Source organism: Dipteris shenzhenensis, chromosome 20 (genome assembly GCF_047967505.1).
Source record: "Dipteris shenzhenensis isolate YYH24624 ecotype China chromosome 20, Dip_SZ_1.0, whole genome shotgun sequence".
Classification (NCBI taxonomy): Eukaryota; Viridiplantae; Streptophyta; class Polypodiopsida; order Gleicheniales; family Dipteridaceae; genus Dipteris; species Dipteris shenzhenensis.
The window spans coordinates 51,872,948-51,896,516 of record NC_141615.1 but is presented as its reverse complement, the minus strand read 5'-3'; the positions used below and the strand labels follow the sequence as shown (position 1 = coordinate 51,896,516).

The 23,569-nt window shown below is 40.8% G+C and overlaps 1 protein-coding gene across 1 annotated transcript; it reads left to right on the top strand.

Annotated features, from left to right (window-relative positions):
- The first annotated feature begins 17,853 nt into the window (after positions 1-17,853).
- Positions 17,854-19,139, top strand: LOC147889827 (uncharacterized). The gene is made up of 3 exons (XM_087391321.1): positions 17,854-17,910; positions 18,079-18,233; positions 18,350-19,139. The coding sequence occupies exons 1-3, from the start codon at positions 17,854-17,856 to the stop codon at positions 19,137-19,139; spliced, it is 1,002 nt and encodes a 333-aa protein (XP_087247447.1).
- Positions 19,140-23,569: the final 4,430 nt, after the last annotated feature.

The following is a 23,569-nucleotide window of genomic DNA, read 5'->3' as shown; positions in this document are numbered from 1 at the left end:
ATTATTATATGTTTACAAGAAAATTTGATATCATGAGTTTCTCTACAAAGTAGTATGTCATGACCTTTACAATGATTTAAATACAAATGGATGATCCTGACATTTGCTCGTTTGAATGTCAGATTCATCATCATAGTAGTTATCATGTGTCTCACCAATTGTTGCTTGGGTAAAATCTTCATTCACTCCCATCTGGCCACCGTCATCTCTCATCTTTATTGATGCTTGAATGGTGTTATCATGGACATTCTTGATTTTCCCTCTCCCCTTCTACTTCCACCTTAGAAAGTATCCTTAAAAACTCCTGTATATGTGAAATAATTGGTTGCGGAATTCTTATTTTTTCTTCTACATCATACTCCATGTGCTTTCTTGTTTTCTTTGTCCTTGATTTCCAAGATACTATGATCATGTCTCTGGAAAGCTCTAAAACCACTTCATGGTTTGGAAACCATTACTTTTTTATACAATTAGCATATAGTGGGTTGTTATTCATATTCTCCTTCCTGCCCTTTGGCTCATACCATATCGTTATAAATTCTATAGCTCTCCCTTGATCATCCATGCTCATGTCTACCACTTTTGCAACCCAGAAATTAACATTCTCATTTTCATCATCCAATGGTCAAACTGTGATAAAACGTGGACTTGTATATCTACTTGTGGCGTGAACTCTCTCTTCTTTGGTCCACAATATGGACGTGGGAGTAGCGATTCAAATTCATTTCCAAATACTTCAACTGGTTGCAAGTCGTTACCAACATTTGACCAAAATAAAGTGCATTCTTCCTCAACATCCTCTTCTAGCATTTCCTCAAGGTCATATATCAAATTACAGAAAACGTGTGTTCCTTCTAAGAGGGCTTTCAATTAGGAAATCTCAAAAGCATTTCCTCTTTGTATGTAATAAAGGCTTTTAATCCTTCTATCACACTTGGATTTCTCAATGAATTCGCATACAGGAGCCCATTTTGGAGACATTTCCTTGCTTAGGATCTGCTGTTACAGTTTTGCAGAAACTCAGAAAAACTATCTGCGACTAGAAGATGCAGGAGCCTAGAAAACTGTCGCGTGGGTGAACACAGTAGATGCACGAAGCGAGAAAACTATCCGCAACCAGAAGATGAAGGAGCCCAAAAAACTGTCGCGCGTGTGAACACAGTAGACGCGCGAATCGAATGCGTGTAGAGGAACTCAAAAGGAGCACAGATGTTACAGTTCTGCAGATGCGACCGATACGAGCAGAAGATTTGCCGGCCAGAATACACGTAGGTTCCGTGAGCAGAAAGCAGGCATACTAAAAGTGCAAAAGTAGGGAGGTTTTGCAGTCGTAGGGACAGAGAAGATACACAGTTTGGAGGTGCAAAAGTAGAGAACTGTGCACAGAAGAGGTTGCAGAGCCGCACCTAGTCGTAGGAGTAACAAGTTTTACACCACTAGCCATGGAGATTTTGATCCCAACAGCCACACCATTTCTATTAGCCAGAAAAGAAATCAGGACTAGAGACTAGAGGCTAAGCATGGTGACACTCGAGGGCCATAGAGGAAAGGAGAACGTGAGGGCGAAGCGTTATCATGGGAGGGGAAAAGGAATTAGAAGGGGAGGGAATGAAGAGGGAGACTATGACACAAGGGGAAAGGGAGAGGGGGAAGAGAAGCATGTACATGATGGGAGAAGGAATGTAAAGATGGAGACATCAAGGGAAGAGGACCATGCTTTATTTTGAAAGGAAGAGAAGGGAGAAATCAAAGTACTAGCTAGGTGGCTTTACAAGAATGAGCATGTCCCATCAAGGAATAGCCCCCTCCTTTTATAGCCAAGAGAGGGGGTCTCTCCCAATAAATGCATCCTCCCACATGCATGGTGTGTGTGGAAAAGTCTCCCATGTGGGCTAGGTGGTTACACACTCTCAATTGTGTGCGACAACCCTTTGCCTCATTTTTATACATAAATCAACCCCCATATCTCAATTCTATGATACTCCCTTGGTCTCTTCCCATTTTATAATACGTTCAAACCTCTAGGAGGACAAGTGGAGGGATGGCACAAGGAATCTTACCACCTCATCCTACTTTCCCCATTATTTAACTTGCTCTCTTGGACCTTGTATACCTCCCCCACGTGGGCCTATCCTATATGGAGGGAATAACCCAATATAATATCCATCTCCACCTATTTTATATTACTTCTCCCACATACTTTGGGCCATATCTCACTAAATGCAGCCTAGGTGGAGGGGTGGCACATGGAGGAGCCATGCCACCTTACATTTTATAATATTACTACCATGGATTATGTACAACACCCCTTATGGGTCCTCTTACGTGGAAGGGTGGCACATGGTCATGCCCTGTCACCTCAACCTTGGGCCCTATGCACACCATATTTTATTATACTATTGCCACACATACAAACACACACACATATTAATGCCTTTTTCCTTAGACAAATTGATCTATAATAGTGTGTGCTACATGATGGTCTTAAAACATTGATACACAAGCATTTCATGGTCTTTGCTATGTATTTCTCTTAGTCCCTTGGCTTTTGGTGTTGGCCACTCATTATCTTCAACTCGAGTGGTGGAGCACCTCTTTATCCCATTAATCTCTACATTAGTTGCCCTTGTCATACAGAGGTCATACAGTGGCTTCTTGCCTTTCACTTGCTTCCCTACCTCAAGCTGTGCGACGTTTCTTTCGCTTACCCCTCCCATTCAACAACGTAACTCGTGCAAGATCTATTCTTAGTTGAATTTTTGCATGCTGGTGCTTCCTTATGTAAGTCTTCTATCCCTCGCTTGTGCCTTGTTGCATGGCAAGCACTTCCCTCCATGATCATTTGATCTGCCCCTCCTCGACGTGTCTCTTCACTGGTTTATCTCTGGCTCACAGGTTCTCCCACTTCAAAAGCTTCTGCTCTTAAGTTAGCCTTTGATGTCTACATGGAGGCCCTTATGATTGTCTTTCGTACTTTCTCGCCTTAGCCTATGCGTTGCATTTCCCAGCTCTTTCTTGGTTTAGTGGTCGACCATTTTTTCTTTTAGTGCATGCAACTTCTTCTTATTGCATTATATATTTATATATTTCTCACTTCTCAAACCCTTTACTTACTTTCGTTTCATGATGACCTTCTATTTGATATGCATGATTGTTGTAAATTCTTTATGTGGTATGCTTATTCTTCTTAGAACTTATTAATTTCTCTTATATATGCTTATATGGGTTTCTTTTTTTAGCATTTAGTAAATGACTACTACTTGATCCTTTAAAAATTTTATGCTTAACATGTTTAATTCCACTAACATTTAATTAAGTCCATTACTTATTGGAGATTATTTCTCCACTTTTTTATTAATGTGTATCCTTTGGTTTGGCACTTTTCCAAGAGCATTTTGTTTATTGCTTTGATATATATATATATATATGTATTGACCACTTCATGTACTTTATAATCTTCTATTTCTAAGCAATTATTTAGGTAGCATCCTAGTTTTTCTTTTTTAATTAGGTTTTACATTTAAGGACATATTAAAGAGATCTTCCTATTTTTTTCTTCCTTTGTCCTTCATACATTCTTAATATTTTGTAAAAAATTTGTCATTTATCTTATTCATTGTTTAAATTGCTTGCATTATTCCTACAAAACTTTTCATATATTTTCTTCAATTATGTCATTCAGTTAAGTTCTTAAATACATTAATTTGTAGAGCAAGAACCTTCGTTTCTTTTTACTAACACCCTTATTTCTTAGACTCTAGTAAACATGGGTTTTAATTTTGTTGGTGATTTCCCATGGGTGAGGATTACCCCCCAGTTTTAATGATGGGTACCCCTTGTGGATTCTCTTTGTAATTAAAGCTTCCAATTTTTGACCTCTCTACTTTTCCTCTCTTTCTTTCTTTTCTCACTTCTTCTTTCTTCTAGTCCTCTTTTCTACACTTCTTCTTCTCTTCTTCTCTTTTTTCCGCTCTTCTTCTTTCTTCTATCTTCTAGCACCCTTTCCCACATTTCCACAGTGTTCTCGCATTTTTTGCATTCTTTTTGTATTTATGCATTGATTTTTGCATGTTTGCATTCTTTGTGCATTTTCGCACTCTTTCCTACATTTCCACATTCCTTTTGCTTTTTTGCATTCTTCTTTGCATTCGCACTCTTTTCGCATTTCCACACTCTTTCTACATTTCTGCACTCTTTCCCGCATTTCTAAACTCTTTCCTTATTTTTGAATTTCCGTATTGTTTCCTGTATTCCCACGTTTTCGCACTCTCTTTTGTATTTCCACATTCTTTTCCACGTTTTCGCATTCTTTTCGCATTTTCACACTCTTTCCCACATTTCTACTCTCTTCCATATTTTCACATTCTTTCTCTCTTCTCTGCATTTCTGCACTTTTTCCCACATTTTTGCACTCTTTCGTATTTTTGTATTCTTTTTCACATTTCCACATTATTTTTTGTATTTTGTAAGAGATTTTTTAATCAAATTTGTACTTATATACTAACTATTAAATCCTAGCAAAAGTTTATCGAGCTCATTTTCTAGTTTCATAATATCAATAGAACATAATGCAATTTATATATCTTATTTTAAAGTCTTTAAAAAAAGTTAGAAATCCTAGTGAACCTTTAAATTTTTTCCCACAAAAGTTTCAAATCTTGGTGAATGTTTCAATCCTTTATTTTAATTAGGGCATACATACTTTTGACTCCAATATTTTAAAGTTTCTCTTCTTAACAAAACTAAGAGGGAAAAATCATCCATAATTTCCACATTCTTTCTGTATTTTTGCGCTCTTTTTCAAAATTTTGCATTCTTTTCTATATTCTTGTATTCTTTTTCTCTCTTTCTCTTGTCCTCTCCTCCCTTCTCCTCTCCACTACTCTTTTCTGCATTCTTTTCTGCTCCTCTAATCTTTTCTCATCTCCCTCTCTTCTGTGTTCCTCTTTCCTTATTTTTGCATTAATTAGCTTTTTTGCATTTTTGTAGTTTTATTTATGCTTCTTTCCTTTTTTGTTTGAGTTTGTGTTTGATTTATTTAGCATGGATTCACATCGCATGTCTTCTACCTTAGAGCATTCCAAGAGTTCTAGGGGAGGGCATGGCCTCATGATTCTCGAGGACTTTGTAGCCTCCATGACTCTAGCCTCTACCTGGAGAGATACCAGCATCTTATCTAGTCTCGAATGACCTTAGCTAGGGCGTCTTTTGGTGCATCGGGTCTTCCTAGTGTTGTGGCTTCTGTATTTCCCACCCAACAAGCATCACCTATCACATTTAGTCATGCATTGTCACCTGGGGGCCAGCATCCTACCTCTAGGAAGACTAAGAAGGGTAGTTGCTGGGGTAGAGCTACAACCGCACAGATGTTGATGAGAAGGTGGGGCTTGCCACTGGACCCCTCTCCTCACCTCATTCCACCACCACTCACTCTATCACACCTCTATCCACCACTCCTAGCTGCACCACTCACACTAGCAAGAGTAGAAGGGGATCTTGTTGTGGTGGGAGTGAAGCCATAGATGAGTTTGCACATTCTCGCCTCCCCTACCACAATGAGACACACCTTGGTACTACCCCCATACCTTCTCACTCCACCAACCCTAGCTCCACCCCTTCTTGCTCTACCCTAGGTTGATCTATAACCCCTCGCTCCACTGCCACTCCCACCTCCACCCCTTCTTGCTCTACCCTAGGTTGATCTATAACCCCTTGCTCCACCGCCACTCCCACCTCACACCTTCCATGGATACCAAAGCATATTTACCCCGAGGACATCTCATACACTCTCAATCCATTGGGAGAGATCCTTGAGGATAATAATGGGAAATAGGGGATTGCTCATATGAGGCGTCTAATGTTTGAATATTTTTCCAAGAATATCTTCCAAGACTTATGCAATTAGAGTGAGTCAATAAAGGAGGCTCTGGTACAGGCACTCAAGAGGCAATTTCCAAACCCCACAAATTACGAGTTTAATTCTGATTAAATGAAATATCACATGAGCATGTCTCTAACACCGTAGGTCAAAGATAAGAGATAGCCTAAAGGCTGGACAAAGTAGGCCTTTGTGCACACACAAAGTGATTGGAAGTTGCAAAGAAAGAGTTCAAAGAGAGGTTGAAGAATTTTTATAATCAAAGGAGGGCAGCAGCAACACGACGGGAGACAGTACGTACTTTGCACCGTGGGAGCGGTGGAAGTGCAAGCTATGAGGCATGGGTGGTAAGTCCATTTCTCCTATTATTTATTATTCTATGGGTGGTAAGTCTAACTCTTCATCTAACTCTCCTAATTTGGGTCCATAGGAATCTGTGATTGGCCGTCCTCCTACAGACGTAGAGTACAGGTATGCAAGTATAGGTATGCACGGCAAGTAGGAGCAAGGCCATTTTTCCAGGAGATGAAGCATTAGGAGTATGAAATCAATTGGTCTATAGTGGCTGCTTGGCATGTAAATCTACTCCAATCATTGTTGTTCTTAATCATATTTGATCGTACAATTGATTTTATAATTAAGATGTAATCTTATTTTGTCAATTGTTTCATTCTTAGGGTGGCCATGTGGAAACCCCAAGTGACACAGAGGAGGAGGAGTTTGTAGGTGGAGACCCGAGTGAGAGACAGGAGAGACCAAGGGATCAGGTGGAGGTGGAGAGACCAATGGACCAGGCAGATTCTAGTACTTCAGAGTCAGATTAGTAGTGTTTTGCCATTTTGTATCTAACATACCTTCCTAAATTTCCCCATTTTGTATCTCATCTTCAAATTTGTACTACCATCTTTGAAAGAAAAATTTTGTAATAAGACATGATGATTTGAGAGTTTTAGGCAATTTTAGATGGACATGTTGTAACTCTTATCTTTTAATAAAATACATACAATAATGGGACTGAATGGGGCTGAAACAAGCCCTATTCTGTGCTATAGTTTTTTTTTTCAAAGCTTGTGTAAAATGTTGATATAAATTGATGCTTTACCAATATCAATATATACCAATGCTTATAAGTATTGGTATATAATGATGCTAATACCGATGCTCATTTATTGACACATATACATATGATTTTTGATACGTTGCGCCCACACAAAAAAAGGTGTTATTTTTATTGATATCAGTGTCGAAAACCGACCAATACCTTGTAGTGGCTAGGACTTTCGAGTTTCTTACTTCACAAGCGTAATAGCATAAACTACCTCGGCACGGGGGCCCACTATGTATAAACCCCATATAATACGTGCGATCAAAGGGTATTGCAAAATCTCCTACCTACGTATTTTTATAGCCAATGTAAATTTTAAGATGATTAAAGTATCCCTTATGTATGAAAATTTTCACTTTTTGAATTATAAAACCCCTTATATATGTATATTATTTGTAACTCCATAAAAGTATAAAACTCTTTCCATTGAACACCTTGTTATCTTACATATTTCTTAGTGATCCACCCAGGAAATTGCCATGTGCCATAGCAATCTATGTCAATGTAGCACGCCAATTGTTGAACCTATTCAATGCATTTCTCAGCCCACCTTGTTCTTCCTTTTAAATTATCTAATAACGACCAATATAGTTGGTCAAATTGAAATCGGACTCCAAAACATGATAAGATGCGAAAGTTGAGCCCCCCATAGATGACCATATATATGCTAGATTAATTCCCACCATGAATTCTTTCCATGGCTAAGGATGCACTATCCATTCGTAGAGCTAGAGAAAATGTCAAGGATACTAGATGTTTGAGACACCAAGAACGTTCTTGAAACTAAAATCAGTCATCCTCCTCCAATCTTGAGCCTCAGTGGAGATGCTTCTAGTCGACGAGCTTTCATCTACTAAATGCTTTGTGGCTTGCCTACAAAGATGCTTCTATTGCAACAAACGAGCTTTTATCTCCTAAAAGCTTCATGGCATGCTCCAATGCAATGCTAGATAGGGAGACTGCATGGAGTCATTTTGGGAAAGGTTCTTCCCAATGAATAACTAGGGTATGGCATTTTTTGATTATGGGTGGTGCATTATCAATAGGTGTTTCGATCTAAGGCTTTTTGAAAGAAAAGGAATTAGTAACATTATTTGGAGCAAGATGCGAGCGCAAGATGCCTCTGCGACGCGAATATGGTGATGGTGGCAAGGGGTGGCCAGGAGGGATCATTTGCATCACCAATATGGTCTAAAATGCCCCACACAGAGCTCACTCCCTCCCCATTGTTGAGAGTTCATGCTCAACATCATGTGATCATGTGTGCATAGCACCATCACGTGATCATATGTGCATAGCACTAACCTTATAGAGTGCTATAAAGGAAAGGATTAGATCCCCTAACCCTAACCCTAAAAGGGTTTGTATATATTCTATTTTTTCAACTAAATCTAGTGTACAGTTAGTCATTTGTGGTGTGCTCTCTAGCTGTGCCCTCTCTCCTGATCTCCACTCTTCTCTTCTCCCCTCTTCATATTTTGTCATGGTATCAGAGCTTCCTTGTCTTCCGCTGAGACATTGAGATTCTTGAGAGTGTGAGAGAGATTGTGAGATTGAGAGTTCTCTTGAGTGATTGTGAGATCCTTCCCTTCACTTCCGTTGAGAGAAATTTCTATTCATGTGAAAATTTCCGTCCATGAGAGATTTCCGTTAATCTCCTTCCATTTGATTCATTGTTTGTGAGAGATTTGAGAGAGTACATTTGAGTGTTTCTTCTTTCTAAGTGAGAGAGGATTTCCGTCAAGAGTTCCTTGAGAAATTTCTTGTTTCAAATATTTCCATTGAGAGGCAAGTGACCTTGCTCATGTTGTAGGAATTCTCTGTGACAGTCTTCACTTTCATGCTTTCCTTCACTACCTCGGCAACTGCAGTGAGGAGCTCGAGAGCTCGAACTTCTCGATTTGCTGTGTTAAGGCCTTATTGCACTACTCCAGCCGTTGCTAAGCTCTAGCAATCGCCATCAACAGCTCTCTGCTGCTCTCCAAATGACAGCCACGCACACATAGCCCAATGAAGCAGCCGCTTGTAGCCCTCAACTCAATGGCCAAACAGTGGCTCTCCTTGTTCAACGCCCTGCATGCAAAGCCAAAACAACGAAGCCTTAGCCTCTCCAACAAGAGCAGCGCATAGCCCCGTGACCTCAGTCTAGCAAGTAGCAGACGGCTACCTCCTCCTCGCAACCAACGTTACTCCGAACTACAACCACGGTCGCCTCTCCACAGGCGGCTCCGTTAGTAGCTCCCTCAACGCGCCACTAGCGACGCAACCTCTCCAACAAACAAGCCAAAGCATCGGCTCTTGCAACTCCCTGCGCATGCCCAAGGACTTCTGTAGCCACCTACAACAAGCGCACAACGGCCAGCCACTTGCTGCAAACGAGGCAAGCAACAGCAACGACAGGCTCCCACAAGACAACGTGAAGACCAGCGAATAGCGACGACCTACAAGACCACCAAGCTGGCCGATGGCTTCAACCTCAGCAGAACGACCCGCTTCAACGAGCTCTGAAGATTTTGGCTACCAAATCGCCTCTTCAACGAGCCCCGACGATTCTGGCTACCGCTCTCAGAGTCACAAAACTTGCCAGCGAGCACCTCCAATGAACGGCCTTCTCAACAAACCATCGTAGAAGACGACGGAATCCCGAGATTCTGTCTGCATCTCCGAGATTCTGACAACACTTCCGGTCGCCCTCCTAGTGCCACATGGCAGCGAGGGAGGATATCTTATCCTCAACCTCACCACATTGAGGTGTGGTCAGCCAAGTGACACATGGCCCATCTGCCACATCATCATCTTATCCTGCCTGCCACGTCATCCAGCTGACACATGGCAGCTGACTGCCACATCAGTAGCCCACGTCAACATTACCATGTAGACAGACATGTCACAGATTACGTCATCTCATCAGCCACATCACCACCGATTGCCACATCAGCACTACCACGTCACCAGTGCCATGTCATCAGGCCACATCATCACTGACTGCCACATCATCACCAACTGCCATGTCATCAGTGACACATCATAGCCATGTCACCTATGCCACATCATCAGCCACATCATCAATGACACGTCATCAGCCACATCACCTATGCCACATCATCAAAGACACGTCAGCATTGCCACGTCACCTTGCTGACATCATCTGTGCCACCTCAGCACTACCACCTCAGCAGTCCAGTCAGCACTGACCCCTGTAGGCACAGTCCCTTGCCAGGCACACTGTGCACACACTGCATGTGCACACTCCTGCCACCTCATCACAGAGCTTCACTGGCACACCTCTTGCTAAGCACAGCGCCACATCATCACTGCATGTGACTCACAGTGACACATCATCATTGAGCACCATTTGCACTCCTTTTGCCCCTCCACCTAGATCAAGTCATATCTCTTGATCCAGGAAGAATTTGAGGGTGCTCCAAAAAGGAAAGTCGCTCTTTTTCGTGCTCTATGTGCTCGTCACATCACGCGCACATTTTGGCACAAGTTACACTCACATTTGAGCCTCGCCGACAAAACCACTTCCTTCACGCACATTTGCCTCTACATCGATGCATCTGACCCAGCACTTAAAAAGAACAAAAGAAAAGGAATTATTTGCTGCTCTTTCATCGATCGATGGTTGGTTTAGATCTAGATCAGAGTAGACTAGATTGCCATAGAGGGGACGCTTTGAATTCCCCAAGTTGCCAATCTAAGCCATACCCGAAATTCCTGACTAGTACCTACTCAGAGTCAGTCCATACACTCACATCTGATTTCACATCATTACATTACCTGAAACCTTACGTTCATCAGTTTAGTGAGCAGACTTCAGAGTTCAAAGGCATTGCAGATTGATTTAGTGGGCAGATAGCACTTGATTTCACACACACATGCCACCATTGTAAAGCCTATTTGGCTATCTCACAGCATCGTGCACATCATTTTTCAGCCTTGTAAAGCTTCTTGGCTATTCCCGGCATCATTGCCACAAGCCTTGTAACACAGATCAGATCTTATATACTGCAGTTCTATCTTCACTGACGGTACAGAGTATTCACTTGGCATCTTCAGTGTATTTGCAGTTGATTCATATAGAGATTTTCAGGACATTTTTTGAGTACATTTCTTGCACCATGTTGACTAGCAACCTCAATCTGGAGGCATCTGCTAAGTTAGACAACTCCAATTACGGTACATGGAAATACCGAATGGAGACCATTCTTGTGCTTCAGGACAAATGGGAGTATGTCGATGGATCTATACCTAGACCATTGGCCGATCCAGCCACCAGTAGCTCTACTTCATCTGTTGTCACAGCACCAGCAACGGAATCTACATCGGGATCTACATCTACACAAACAGTTTTTGCACCAGTAGCAAATTTTGCCATTGCTCGAGCTCAAGCAGAATGGGATAAGAAAGACAAGTATGCCTATCACCTGATCAAGCAGAATGTGCAAGATGTCATGCTAGGACAGCTCAACACAGTCAAGACATCAAAAGAAGCATGGGATATGTTCGCAGCTCTCTACGAGTCCAAGAACACATCCAGGATTCTCACCCTGAGAAACCAGATCAACCAGAGTTTCTGCAATAGCAGTGAAACTGGTCATGCTTATGTACTCCGCATCAAAGACTACAACAATCAACTTGCAGCAGCAAGAGAGACTATGAATCCCGCAGAAATGGTTCAAGTAATCCTGAATGGACTAGGAGAAGGATATGAGAATCTAGTCCAGAGTATTGCCATCCAACGGCAAATTCCAACACTGGAAGAACTTCAGTCAGTTCTACTTGGTGAAGAACTCAGGACTCAGGCCATTCAAGCACAGAAAGGTCATTCTAATAATCAGGCATTCACAGCTTCAGACAGAAGCAGAGGCAAAGGCAAAAACAGAGGTAGATCATATCAGAAAAGTGGTCATCATCAACAAAATCAAAGTCAAAATCAGCATCAACATCAGCATCATCCTCAGCAACATCAGAATCAGCAAAGAGGAAATCATTCCAACCGAGGAAGATTTCAAGGACGAGGGAATGCATCCACCAATGTGTCAAACATTTAGTGCAACTACTGTCACAAGTTTGGACACTATGAAAGAGATTGCTGCAAGAAGCAGTATGACCAAGGCAGTCAATCCAACAGCTATCGAGGGAATTCCAAAGGAAGAGGAAATCATCATGGTGGACATTCTAGTCACATTCATTTTGCAAATGAACATGGAAATATGTTTCTTGCAAGTGAAGAATTGCATCAGACTGATACAATGCACCTAGACACTGATTTCAATCCCAAAGAGGATTACAGCTATCAAGTCGACCAAGTGGAACAGGATCCTTGGTACATCGACAGCGGTGCATCATCTCGTATGACAAATCATCAAGAATGGTTCATAGAAATGAAGCCATTAGAAGGTCAAAAGAATGACATCTACACAGCAGACAATACACCAAATCCGGTTCAAGGGACAGGTGTTATCCCTATGAACAATTTCACTAGTACAAAAGGATTAGTCAAAGATGTGCTCTATGTTCCGAAGCTCAGCAAGAACCTTTTGTCAGTAGGTCAAATGATGGAACACAACTACAAAGTCATCTTCGACGGTGATGAATGCACTATCAGAGACAAATCCAAAAGAGGTCAGCTAGTAGCAAAAGGTGTTAAGGAAGGACGCTTATACAGGATGCTAGCTACAGTACCAGATAAGCATGCCATGTCAGCTCAAATGCAATAGATGCCACTATCTGCAAAATGGCACAAGAGATATGGTCATGTCAACTTCAAGTACTTGTTAGATCTCAGGAATCAAAATATGGCAATTGGGATTCCGAAGCTATAGTTTCTTGGAAAGGTTTGTGAAGCATGCTGCTTCGGCAAACAAAAGCGAACCAACTTTGTCAGAAGTACCTCTCGTGCACGAGGTATTCTTGATTTGATTCATACAGATGTATGGGGTTATGCCCAGACTCGCAGCATCAATGGTTCACTTTATTACTTGACCTTCATCGACGACGACAGTAGATATTGTTGGGTCTACTTTCTGAAAGAGAAATCTGAAGTGTTTTCCAGATTTCAAGAATTCAAAGCCATGGTAGAAAACCAGACAGGCAAAAAGATCAAGGTCATCAGATCAAACAGAGGAGGTGAATACATGTCTTCAGCATTCATGAACTTTTGCAAAAATCACGGCATTCGAAGACAGTTCACATGTGCAGATACTCCTCAGCAGAATGCAAGAGCTGAAAGGAAGAATGCGACTTTAGCAGACAGTGCTAGAGCAATGCTTAGTGAAAAGCATCTTCCGAATCAGTATTGGGCAGAAGCAATAGCTATAGTTAACTACTTGCTTAATCGGCTTCCTACCGAACCGATACAAGGTATGACTCCTTATGAAGCATTCACTGGACACAAGCCATGCATTGGGCATCTCCATATATTTGGTTGCATAGCATATGCCCACATACATGATGATCATCGCAGGAAATTGGATGCGAAGTCATGCAAATGCATCATGGTTGGCTACAGTGAAGAAAGCAAAGCATACAAATTGTATGATTCCATCAACCGCAAAGTCATTATCTCCAGAGATGTAATCTTTGATGAGGAATCAGAATGGAAAACCTCACCTACACAGGAGATAGAAGCATCGACTTCACAGTCATCTACAGAACAGGTTGATGAAGAAGAGCAAGAATTGCCAGCAACACCCCAAGCAGAGCCACAGCATCTCACACGGTCTACTAGGGAAAGCAGACCACCAGCCAGATTGACATATGCTCAGAAAGGCAAAGCAATTCAGCTGGAAACCACCAACTATGCTCTTATGACTACCATCATGGCTACAGAAGAGCCAATGTACTTCGAAGACGCAATAGACAAGCCAAAATGGCAAACTACTATGAATGAAGAAATGGATGCTTTGTATAAAAATAACACTTGGGAATTATGCGACCTTCCACCATGAAAGAAGGCCATAGCCAACAAATGGGTATACAAAGTGAAGTACAATCCAGATGGCAATATTCAGAGATACAAAGCCAGATTAGTTGCAAAAGGATTTGCACAACAATATGGTCAAGATTATGATGAGACTTATGCTCCAGTAGCAAAGATGGATTCCATACGGTGCTTGATATCACTAGCGACACTCAGCAAATGGAATGTGTATCAGCTTGATGTCAAGAATGCATTTCTCAATGGTTATCTAGACGAGGAAGTCGACATGCAACAACCAGCCGGTTATGTTGAACCAGGAAAGGAGAAAAAGGTTTGCCATCTCAAGAAAAGTTTCTACGGCTTAAAGCAAGCCCCCAGAAGTTGGTACAGTAGAATTGACAAGTATTTTGCTAATCTGGGATACATGAAGTCCAATGCAGATCATACTCTCTACTACAAAGTTCAAGGGGAAGACATTACTATTGCACTTTTGTACGTAGATGATCTGATTGTGACAGGAAGCAAGGATAGCTTCATCAGAAAATTAAAACAAGACTTATCTGCAGAGTTCGACATGAAAGATCTTGGACTTATGCACTATTGTCTTGGAATTGAGTTCTGGAGAGATTCATATAGCACATTCATGAGTCAGCTCAAGTATGTTGACAGTCTCCTGAAGAAGTTTCATATGGCAGATTGCAAGATTGCAGCCACTCCCATGGAACAGAGTTTGAAACTTACTAAAGATTCAGAAAAGCCTACAGTCAATGACAGATACTACAGGCAGCTCATTGGATCTCTTATATATCTAACAATCACACGGCCAGATATTTGTTATGTAGTAAGCTCACTAGCACAGTTTATGGCAAATCCAAAACAGTCTCACTGGAATGCAGCCAAAAGAGTCTTGAGATACATCAGAGGTACAAGACAGTTTGGGATAGAATATAGAGGAAGTCATCTACGGTTGCATGGATAGTGTGACAGTGACTATGCTGGAGATCATGAGACCAGGAGATCGACACAGGGATATGCATTTTTCCTTGGTCAAGGTGCTATATCATGGTTGTCAAAAAAACAACCACCTGTTTCTTTGTCTTCGGCTAAAGCAAAATATAGAGCACTCACTACAGGTGCATGTGAGGCTATATGGCTCAGAATACTATTGTCAGAAACAGATTACTTTGATGAGTCAAAGCCAACAACAATATACTGTGATAATCAATCGGCTCAAGCATTGGCCAAAAATCCAGTATATCACTCTAGGACAAAGCACATTGATGTCAGAGAACACTTCATCAGAGAAAGAGTGTTACTTGGTGACATCACACTACAGCATTGTGATAGCAAAGAAAATGTTGCAGACATCTTCACCAAACCACTCGGTAGAGAGCTACTCAAGAAACACTGACTAGCTCTTGGTTTGATGCAGAGGAAGGACATTCCCATTAAAGGGGTGTGATGGAATGTAATGCTTTGTCCTTCTTCAATTCCCCAGAATCATCATCTTGAGGGAAGGCCTACTTCATGATGTTGATCTTGAGGGAAGGTGTTGAGAGTTCACGCTCAACATCATGTGATCATGTGTGCATAGCACCATCACGTGATCATATGTGCATAGCACTAACCTTATAGAGTGCTATAAAGGAAAGGGTTAGATCCCCTAACCCTAACCCTAAAAGGGTTTGTATATATTCTATTTTTTCAACTAAATCTAGTGTACAGTTAGTCATTTGCGGTGTGCTCTCTAGCTGTGCCCTCTCTCCTCATCTCCACTCTTCTCTTCTCCCCTCTTCATATTTTGTCACCCATCACCAAGAAATTTTGCAGCCTACTATGCATCTACTCCATCCCTATCATGCTATGTCTGTGCCTCCCAAACATGGCCACCCATTTTGTCACTGTCTAGACTATCCGATGGCTACTTAATGGAGTTGAAAAGCTCTAGCAAAATGGACAGCATTGGGTTGTCTCGATAAGTGCTACAGACATTTGTAGCAACAGTAAAAATGAACAATTTCACATATCTATTATGAAAACAAGCATTGTATTGAGATTAAAACACATGGAAAAAAAGTAGGAGGAGGAACCAAAGAAGGGAGAATGAGAGAGGAAGGGAGTCAAAGGTGAGCTGTTAAATAGTGTGAGATGGAGGGACGCATTGGAGATCCAAAGGTCTATGAGGGGGAAGCGATGTAACCGTAAAGCTTGTGCAATAAAGCAACACAAGCAAACTTCCCAATGAAGAAGTCGATGGAGGAAGAGAAATCTATTACTGAAGCACGATGGTGTTAATGAATCCAAGGGTTATGACAAATTATAAGACATTGACATGTGACTCAAGGAGAAGCTAGTTTTTTTTTCATTCCATATAGCTACTTGCCTAAAATTTGGAAAAAGATTTCCTGGAGCCCTACTTTGTCATCTAATAAAGAGACACTGATTTTATACAAAGTTGTTATATAAATGGTTGCGAAAGTTAGTCATCTTGTATTTGTACTAGTGAGTGAGGGATTCTTTGTGGGTACACCTATTCAAGATAATAAGTAGGTTCTTCCTATAAAATACCATGGATTCCCTTGGAATTCCAACATTGATGTGGTGATATCCAACACGCTGAAGCTATAGTAACTTGGAGTTTTGATCACACTTCAAAATAATCATCCCAACATGTTGAACCCATACTAACTTGGAGTTTTAGTCACATCTCAAAACAATCATCTATAATTATGTGTAATTAGTCCTATTTCTTCTCACATAGTTGAAAACTTGAAGATGAAAAGAATATTCTTTACATGGAAGCCTCCATGTCAATTGATATCAATAGATATGCATTTTGTTCTAAAATTTATGGTATCAATGCTTTGGAAGTATATACTCTAGGATATTGTTTATATATAGTTAGCTAGGTTCAGTTTCTCTTTTGTTTAACAACTCCCAATGATGCCAAATAAATCTTTCTATTGCTTAGCATACAAGAAAACAACCTTCTGAGCAGGTTTACCTCAAAAACTTTAGTATACCTTGTGCATTCAAAAGGAGGGGTATTTTAATTTAAGTTCTGGGAAAAATTTAACATGATTACAATAGGAGAGGTTTTTCAATTCAACTTTGGAAAAAAATATGTTAGCTTATAAGTAAAAAGGAGTGGTTTTATTCAGGGTGGAAATTTTAGTTGAGGGGTTTTTAAAATAGTCATTGAATGCACGTGATACCATAGGGTTTCTTAGTAGTGCACCCCCCAAGACAACCTTACACCTTATGACCAGTATATGTAGGACTTCTCCATTGAATTGCGTTCATCACGGATGTAGATCCCAAATCAAAGCTAACTAACTCCTAAATTAAGCCTACTAAGCATTTCCATAACTAGTGCTGCTAATTGTGTCAATAATTGACTCTCAACTATACCAACCATTGGGTTTGGCAAACTAACAACCATGCCAACCGCTAGTTTTAGTTCAAAATCCTAATTGCAACATCAGAACCAATCTTCACCAAAAACGGAGGTTTATATTTCAAGTGAGTGACAAATTTTGGAAATTGACCTTCAAATTTAAAAATAGGTGATTTGAAAACCTACCTGCAAGATTTAAGGCATTTTACTTAGAACAACATTTTTGTATGTGTTAAGGAAAATGCTTTCTGTGGACACTGTCAACGACGAAACATCCATGCAACACTCAGACGAATGATTGATGAGTTTATTATTGCATGCTGCCTGTAGCAATCGCGAGAGAGTCGCAGAGTCGTGTCCCGAGGTTCAATCGGGTTTCATCAAGGAGAACATCAGTCCTGGGGCCTGGGCGGTCCATCGTATTGCAATTTGCCCATATGAAGAATCGTGACTCGTACCTGAATTTCGCGAGTCGCCACTACAGTGCTTGATGGCAAATTTCAGCGGGCAGATCATGATGCCTAAATCTCCTGCACAAGCAACATATGGAAATCCCAGTACTTTCACCATATCGTGCAGGATCCTCTCTCATTTCTCTGAAGGTAACTGTGAGCACCATGAAGAAGAGGATCTGGTCACCCGACGAGGATGAAAGATTAACATGGTCTATCACCAAATTCGGGAGTTCCACCTGGAATGATATAGCTCACAAGGCTGGTAAGATCCGTCCTTAACACAGCGTACCGCCACTTTGAACTTCTTTGTGCTAGGTACCAGCTAACTTTGAGGGCGCAGGGCTAGATCGCTGTGGAAAAGCCTGCAGGCGACGTTGGATGAATCATCTTAGACCAGGCCTAAACCGCAACAAATTTTCTTTAGAAGAGAGAAATCTTATCGTCAAGCTTCAACATGTTCTTGGGAACAGGTATCATTGTTTCCACAATAGAATGTTTCACCGAGTAAGGGCATGATCTAGTTTCCAAAAATCGTTGACCACAAACCAGTAGTGACCCTTAGCTAAATTGGTTTTTCATCTTGCAGATGGTCCGATATTGCCACCCATCTCGAAGGACGTACCGACAATGACGTCAAAAACTTATGGAACACACAGATAAAGAAAAGGCTGAGACGCGACAAAGGCACGGAAGTGACCGAACAGTCAATCGTGGGCAGATCTGCGGAAGACACACTGTGGAAAATCTCTGAGGCGAGTAATGCAATTATATCTCGTTATCCTGGTGGTGGCACGGCCCCTTTCAACATGCCTCCTCAAGGTAAGAGTGTCTTAGGGCTTGGAGAGACATCAGAGACAGGCTCTTACATTCTTAATCAAGAAGAAGATTTACATTGCTTTTCAAGCTGGAAGAATATTGATTGGATGGGCGACAGTTCTAAGCAAGGTAAGAGTGTCTTAGGGCTTGGAGAGACATCAGAGACAGGCTCTTACATTCTTAATCAAGAAGAAGATTTACATTGCTTTTCAAGCTGGAAGAATATTGATTGGATGGGCGACAGTTCTAAGCAGTTACACAGCGTACACATGTGCCTGTCGCCGTTTCAAGCTTTCTTCAATAACATCAACATGACCTTCACCACGGCGACCTTAGAAGAAATTCCAAGGGTGGCCAGATCCTTGCCACAAGGAGCTAAAACTTTCATCAATCATATATCTGTTTGCCAGGACGATACCGCTCCCGAGCTCAATTCTTGTACCGGTATTGAATACTGCACCAACGAGCAAAGGCCCACAGAAATATCGGATTGTAAAACATTGCTACATGATAGTTCTACTGAGGTAGTCATGCCATCTCCCAAAATGCAGACGATTTGAAGTATAGATATCGAAACACAGCTCGCAGAGGAGTTTGACTCATCAAACATGGTAGTAATGTCGTATTCGCACAACTTCCTGTACACGGATAACGTCGTTGAAGGCGTTCCGGAGGAAGAGAATTGGAGCTGAAATAGCTGCTGCAATAGATGCAGTTAAAGAGAGGTAGCTCATTGCTCGCCTTCATCTTTGCAGGTTCTTTTCTTTTAAGTTTCTAGGTTTGGATTGAAAAGAAGTCGCTCCGAATGTAGCCCATTGACCTAGTCATGGGCATCGATTCCTCTTTCTTCTTTCCACGTTGATATATGCCACAGCCAGGATCGTCCTTGAGGTCGCATAATCTGACCAAGTTCGCCCCAGCTTTGACTGCCAAATTGTGAGCTAAATTTGTTGCCAGTCACAGCTTCATTCTGTATCACTATAGATCTCTGTGTTTGTGGGGATTTTGTGTTTGCGTTTCAATAGAATGTCTATCTGGATGCTGCTGAGAATAAATGCATAGTTGTTTGTTCTAAACGAAGCTCCCTGGCATTGAAGAGTGGTTTAGCTTGATGATTGATATTTCTTGTGAACATGAGATTTTCCCTTCTTAGGCAATACCACCCCCCCCCCGCCCCCGCCCGCGAAAAGACATGAAATTTTCCCTTCTTAGCCCATGGAGTCTTAGCCATGAAACATGAGGCACATTTCCTACATCGTTTTTGAGGCATAGCCACTCGAACTTGGAATACTTGATTATAGCCCTTGTAAGCTTGTTTATCACTACCCAAACTTGGTAAACTTGAGTAGATCTTAGTCTTTTAATCAAAGCAAAGACCCGTCCTCCTTTATAGGCCAAGAGTCAATATTCCCTTCTAGCCAATTTGGAGAAAATTTGAATTGAATTATGACATTGATGACGTTCTTCCCAAAAGAGGTTCCACTCCAACTCTCTTTTATCTTCTTCATAGGATATGGAGGTTGGATGTTAGCATGAGGAAAATTCTCATCTAGTCTATTTTTTTCTTGCTCCTATTATGTTGGCATGATCAATCACAACAAGACAGCAACTAAAGACGCGCCTGATAGACGTGCAAAATAGCAGGCGCGTCTATAGGAACATATAGAATTAATCAAAATACGGGCATGTTTTAGCACGGTTATTAATGCATTTATTAGCGCGATTATTAACACGTTTAATAGTGTGCCTACATTGTATATTAGATGCGTATTTAGACGCTTGTATAAACGTGCAGTAGAGTTTAAAATTTGCTACATGCTGATAAATATGCATCACTGCTTTCCAAACATTGCCCATGATTACCAAAGCTGACCACCCCTCTAATACAATCAGCTTTTCAATAGAACTTGAGTTAAGTAGTAAATTGTCTTCTTTGAAAAAAAAAAAGTAAATTATCTTTTTTATATATCCATACTTAGATACAATGGTGGTCTTTTTTCAAAGTGTAGAAGAGTAAAACTTGGTTGTATACTACCTGGGTATATAACTTTAGGGGCTGACTATACATTTGGCTTTTCTATATAACTTGAGTTTTAAAGCAATAATTCGCCATTTATACGTCCTTGGATATGATTGCTTCACTCAGTTGGACCTTATATTTTGAAAATGTTGCATTTAGTTGGATTTGAAGGTTCTATTTTCTTATGACTGCTTCATTCATGAAATGCGATTAGATGGTAATTCTAACCGTGTGATGTGTTCTTACAGTCTATCTTAGCTTAATGATAGTTCTCATTCTAAACTATTGTTATTACAACCTCATAAACTGACTGAATGCTAATCTAAGCTTGTGAACTAGACAGGGATGTTTTTATTGAAGTTGTACTTATATATTAATATAAAATCCTGGCGTTCAAGTTTATTGAGCTAATTTTTTTAGTTTCGTAATGTTGTTAGAAAATTGTATACTTTTATATATATTTTTTGGAATTTTGAAGTAAAAGGTGTAAATCCTAGTGAAACTCTCGTGAAACTTTCTATTTTTTTGCATAAAAGTTTCAAATCCCGGCGAATGTTTCGAACATTTATTTTTATTAGGGCATATAAACTTTCGATGCCAATATAAAAGTTTCACTTTTTAACGAAAGTAACATGAAAAAATCCTCCATGGAACTAGATGCAAAGTCATTATTATTACAGTATGATTCTAGCTCAATGCTAATCTAAGCGTGTGAATTATATGGTCCCTCATGCACAATCATTGTTAATACAGCCTGATTCTGACTGAATGCTAATCTGAACCTATGAATTAGATGGTCCCTCATGCACAATCATTGTCACTAAAACAAGCTCGGTGGTTGTTTGGGATTAGTATATTATTTGGGATTTACATTTTTCCTTGTTTGGGATTTATTGATTGGGATTTACTGAAACAAGCGCAGTGGTTGTTTGCAATTTACTAAATTTTATATTTTGTGGCGATTGCAGGTAAACCTAAACCAACAAAAAAGCATTTCGTTGCGAGTGCCTACCTCCTCTAGCCTTAACTGGTGTTGAGCGGACCCAATCACGATTGCATGATGTTCCAACCACCGAGTTGGTTGAGGACAATCACACTAAGTCCAAGCCATCCTGGCTCTAGTGTTTGAGTTGAACCAGCCACATAGTTGGATGATATTCCAATAATCGGGCTAGTTTAGGACAATCACATAACTGGTGTTTGAGCTGACCCAACCATGATTGCATGATGTTCCGACCACCGAGCTGGTTTAGGACAATCACATTAAGTCCAAGCTAGCCTGGTTATGGTGTTTGAGCTAAACCAACCACACAATTGCATGATATTCCAACCATCGGGTTGGTTTAGGACAATCACATAACTGGTGTTTGAGTTGACCCAACCATGATTGCATGATGTTCCAACCACCGAGTTGGTTTAGAACAATCACATTAAGTCCAAGCCAGCCTGGTTCTAGTGTTTGAGCTGAACCAACCACACGGTTGCATGATATTCTAACCACTAGGCTGGTTTAGGACAATCACATTAAGTCTAGGCCAGCCTAGTAAACTATCCCAAAGCTCAATCACAAACAACCACTGGGCTAGTTTAGGCAACCACTGACCTGCATTGTATCAAGAAATGAAACAAGAAACTATCCCAAAGCTCAATCACTGACCTGCGTTGTATCAAGCATGTGTATGATGTGCTCATCAAACATCTTGTATCCTGTCTGCTTTCTACAGATGTCCTTGTTATTTGCAGAAACTCTCAAGAGATGCATGAAGAGTGGAAGCAATGCCTAATCATCCCAACTATGGGCTTCAACAGAACGCAAGAAAAGGAGAGACAACCTAAGTGCAGAAGTCATTGCAATTAATAGTGGTGATGTTTTGGCACAAAAATACAAGGTGTTGGTAGGGTTATCACTCTATGAACTTTAGAGTGCAGGCAAAAGCTTGTGAAGACTTGAGAATGGTATTTACTACAATGGCTTGATGTTTCTTCTGCGAATGCTACCACCAATCATGACATCACAGCTCATTTTCTTCACTCTAATGGCAATGATCGAATGCGTGCATTTGGAACACCTACTTCCTACTGTTGCTCTACAAGAAGTCTTCTGTTCCTTGTGCCCTGACCAAGCTTTTCAGCTTTTCTATCTCATAGCCTCTGTTTGCTTCTCTTGTAACCATGGCGAGCTGCATGTTGCCATGGAAACGATCAATGAAAGACGACAATGCCAAACCAAAACAAAGAAAAGCTAGCTAGTGAGGCAAGAAAAGAATAGAAGACAACTTACCCGAAAGAAGACAATGGCAAACCAAAGTCTATGCAACGTTACGTCGAGGTGCGTGCAACTTGCAAGGCATTTGTAGGGCGGGGGCAGGTTGCAGGTACTTAAATCTTCCAAGATTTGATGGGCGAGAGGTGTGAAAATTCAAAATTCACGGGAATAGTGAAATTTTATTCGTCGGTTTTTCCTCCCTCCGGTGATACATGTCAGCAGAATTGGATATCCCAAATAAGTACATTGTGGCCTAAAATGCTTGAAAACACAAATAGGCCAAAGGGCACGCTATCAGGTTTGGTGCTGTGTATTATTAAATGCAATGACCTTTGGCATGCTTATGAGCCATATAGAAAGCAAGTGCATGGAAAAAGAAACAATTCAAAATTGTAAATAGTGTTGGATTTATTAAAATATCTTTTTACATGAACAAATTGCACTTTTCCAACTCCTTCCATTTTAGGGTGAATCTAGATACCAATACCAACAACTATCAATGTTTTAAGACCACCATGCACTAGTCCCTTTAGTTTGGATTCCAAATTTTCAATCCGTTTTGGTTTTCAACAAATCAAAAAAAAGTTATGGAGCGTGCCCTCAAATGGGTATGCATCACTTTAGCACAACATTGGAGGCCCATTAAGGAGGCCCATTAACCCATGCAGAATGATCTCATTTAGGTGTGTCCTTGGGTTGAGAAG

What these genes read in the sequence shown, in the direction of transcription:
- LOC147889827 (XM_087391321.1), top strand. Translation starts at nt 17,854, where the DNA reads ATGGAAATCCCAGTACTTTCACCATATCGTGCAGGATCCTCTCTCATT. An exon ending in CCTCTCTCATTTCTCTGAAG is followed by an intron (nt 17,911 to 18,078) that starts GTAACTGTGAGC and finishes TCTTTGTGCTAG; the next exon opens with GTACCAGCTAACTTTGAGGG. An exon ending in CAACATGTTCTTGGGAACAG is followed by an intron (nt 18,234 to 18,349) that starts GTATCATTGTTT and finishes TTCATCTTGCAG; the next exon opens with ATGGTCCGATATTGCCACCC.